At 34.2% G+C, this 2,576-nt stretch overlaps 1 protein-coding gene across 1 annotated transcript in view; it reads right to left on the bottom strand.

Annotated features, from left to right (window-relative positions):
- MIA2 (MIA SH3 domain ER export factor 2) overlaps positions 1 to 2,576 on the bottom strand; it is a 110,444-nt gene that overhangs the window by 33,294 nt on the left and 74,574 nt on the right. The window contains exons 17-18 of the mRNA XM_045287642.1: positions 1,981 to 2,027; positions 985 to 1,075 (exon numbers count right to left, since the gene is read on the bottom strand). Of these exons, the coding sequence (XP_045143577.1) occupies positions 985 to 1,075; positions 1,981 to 2,027 (138 nt within the window). The remainder of the gene's footprint in view (positions 1 to 984; positions 1,076 to 1,980; positions 2,028 to 2,576) is intronic.

Below are 2,576 nucleotides of genomic sequence, written 5' to 3' on the forward strand. Positions count from 1 at the left end.
TTTTTTTTTTACAAAAAAAGGATGAAAAAATTTCAAACACAAATGACAAAACTTATCTACTTCTTTCAAAAATATAAAACACTACCAGTAAAATAAACAGAACTGCTTCAGTGAAAAAAAACTTCAGCTCCACAGGTTTATCATCACTCCTAATGTGCTAATACAATGCATGCCTATAAAATATAGTACTATCAATGATGACTAATTTTGCAATAAAGGTCTTATGAAAAAATTTTGCAAGGTAAATACTTCAAGGGCTCCATAAGTAAAAGATAATCCTGATACAAAACACTCAGTTTTACCCCCCAAAAAAGTTACAGATTGCTAATTTTTTTTTTTAGTTTATTACTTTGGGGTTTATTGGGGAAGTTAATGCTGACCGACACAGTCATGAAGATACTTGTGTTTTCATGCCCCAAACTTGCAGACTGCCCATGAGTTAACTCGTCTTTGCATGTATAGATAATGCAGCCTTTAAGCCTGAAATCAATATCGGTCTTTATAGGAGCAGTCTACATGGTATTCTTAGTAATCTTACTTTAGGTTAAGATTCAAAGAAGTGAATGAGAGTGAGAAAAGCCATGACACACCAATACCCATGTTTCATTTCGGCCATGCCCACTTGTCCTCTTAGTTCTACATGCCTTTTTATCACAGAACTGTTTAACCATTATCCCGAGCAGATTGCTAATTTTTAATATTTAAAGCCATGCCAAACATATTACACTGTAACAAACATAGGAATAATTTAACATGTCCTTAAAATCATTTCATTATGTTAATTTAATAAAAATAAGGTAGAAACTGAAGTTTTACCACCAAAAACAAAAATGTGAGAATTTTTTTTGAAATTACTAACAAAAATCTTTAAACTTAATTTAAAAAATCAAATAGTATCTTCTCAAAATTAGTTCAATTAATGGCTCCAGCCTCTGTAAGGAAATAAGTTTATTTAGAAAAACTAAAAATACATAAATTGCCTACCTGTAAGCTCCTCCTTTGTTTTATCTACTTCAGAGAGTTGAGTATAAATTTGGTTCCTTTCTCCTTCTAGGGTTTTTAAAGAAGCATTTAACTTTAAAGAAAGAAAGAAAAAAGCAACATTAATCCAATGTGTGTGAGAGAAAGAGAGACAGAGCATAAACCATTAATATAATGCCTCCAACATTCTGAAGCTATTTTATCACTTTTTTAAAAATTAAATAATCATTTTATTAGGGGCTCATACAACTCATCACAATCTATACATCCATCATTTGTGCCCAGCACATTAGTACATATGTTGACTTCATCATTCTCAAACACTGCTTTCCACTTGAGCCCTTGGTATCAGCTCATTAGCATTATCGTCTAGCCTAGAAAACAACTGAGCAACTCCTGTCCTGAAAAGCTCCCAAAGTTACCAACAGCTGCAAACTTCAGAATAGGAACAGAAAATAGCACTGAAAAATGCCTAAAGACTGGCGATTTTCATTCTATTTATTGTCACCACATAGGTTTTGATTAAAGCAATTCTCAAATTACATTTACTAAGATTTCTCAGAGATCAGCTAACATGCCACTCCTATGAAGAAAAGGGGATAGAATAAAGCAAAAGAAAATGAACCTTAAAAAAGAAAGGAAAGAAAATGGACCTAGTGTTTACTTCTCAAATTAAGGTAAGGAAAAACGGAGGTAGGGAACACTGAAACCAGAGAAAGAATGCATACAGAAGGAAGTGTGAGAAAAAAACAGTAAACATACATTCCTAACGCCAACTTCTAATTTGTAGAATGATACAAACTAAAAAGTAATCATATAAACCTGTTAATTTCTAATTATATTAATATAAAAAATAAAACAGCATCTGATGAAGAAAAGTCTAATCACTCCTTGAATACATTTATATGAAAGCTAAAATGGACTTTTAAGATAGATCTACCATTTAATCCCTTTCTAATTCTTTCTTCATATTCTTTGTGTTTATGTAGTAATACAAACCTTAGCAGCATGGATCAGTTTCTTCAAAGCTCCTCTTGGCTGATCATCTACAGTGCAAAACAAAAACATAACTATGAATTAGGTAAACAATACAATGCCATGGCAGCCATCCAACGGATTTTATTAGTTAACTCAGCTGGAACCTTATATACCTCTTCCTGATACAACAAGCAATTCGGAGTAAGAATGGTCCTTGGACCTGTGCCCAGAAAGCTGAACAATAAAATCACCGAAAGTGCCATAATACCATTTTAACACAAGGATCTTTCAGCACCAACTTCAAGAACAGATTATAACATAAGAATTCCACATTCATCGACATACAGCCTACAGTCTTAACTATTCTCAGATTCCATCAAGTTGGTTCAGGCTCATAGCAATCCCATGAACAACACAGCAACACACTGCCTGGCCCTGTGCCTCCCTCACAACTGTTGTTATATTTGAGCCTATTGTTGCAGCCACTGTGTCCATCCATCTTGTCGAGGGTCCTCGTCTTTTTAACTGCCCATCTACTTTACCGAACATGATGCCCTTCTCCAGGATGGTCTCTCCTGAGAACATGTCCGAAGTTGGTGAGATGCAGTCTCAACACC

The sequence above is a fragment of the Echinops telfairi genome, unplaced genomic scaffold, assembly GCF_000313985.2.
Source record: "Echinops telfairi isolate 266 unplaced genomic scaffold, ASM31398v2 ScPeMD7_18;HRSCAF=68, whole genome shotgun sequence".
Taxonomy (NCBI): domain Eukaryota; kingdom Metazoa; phylum Chordata; class Mammalia; order Afrosoricida; family Tenrecidae; genus Echinops; species Echinops telfairi.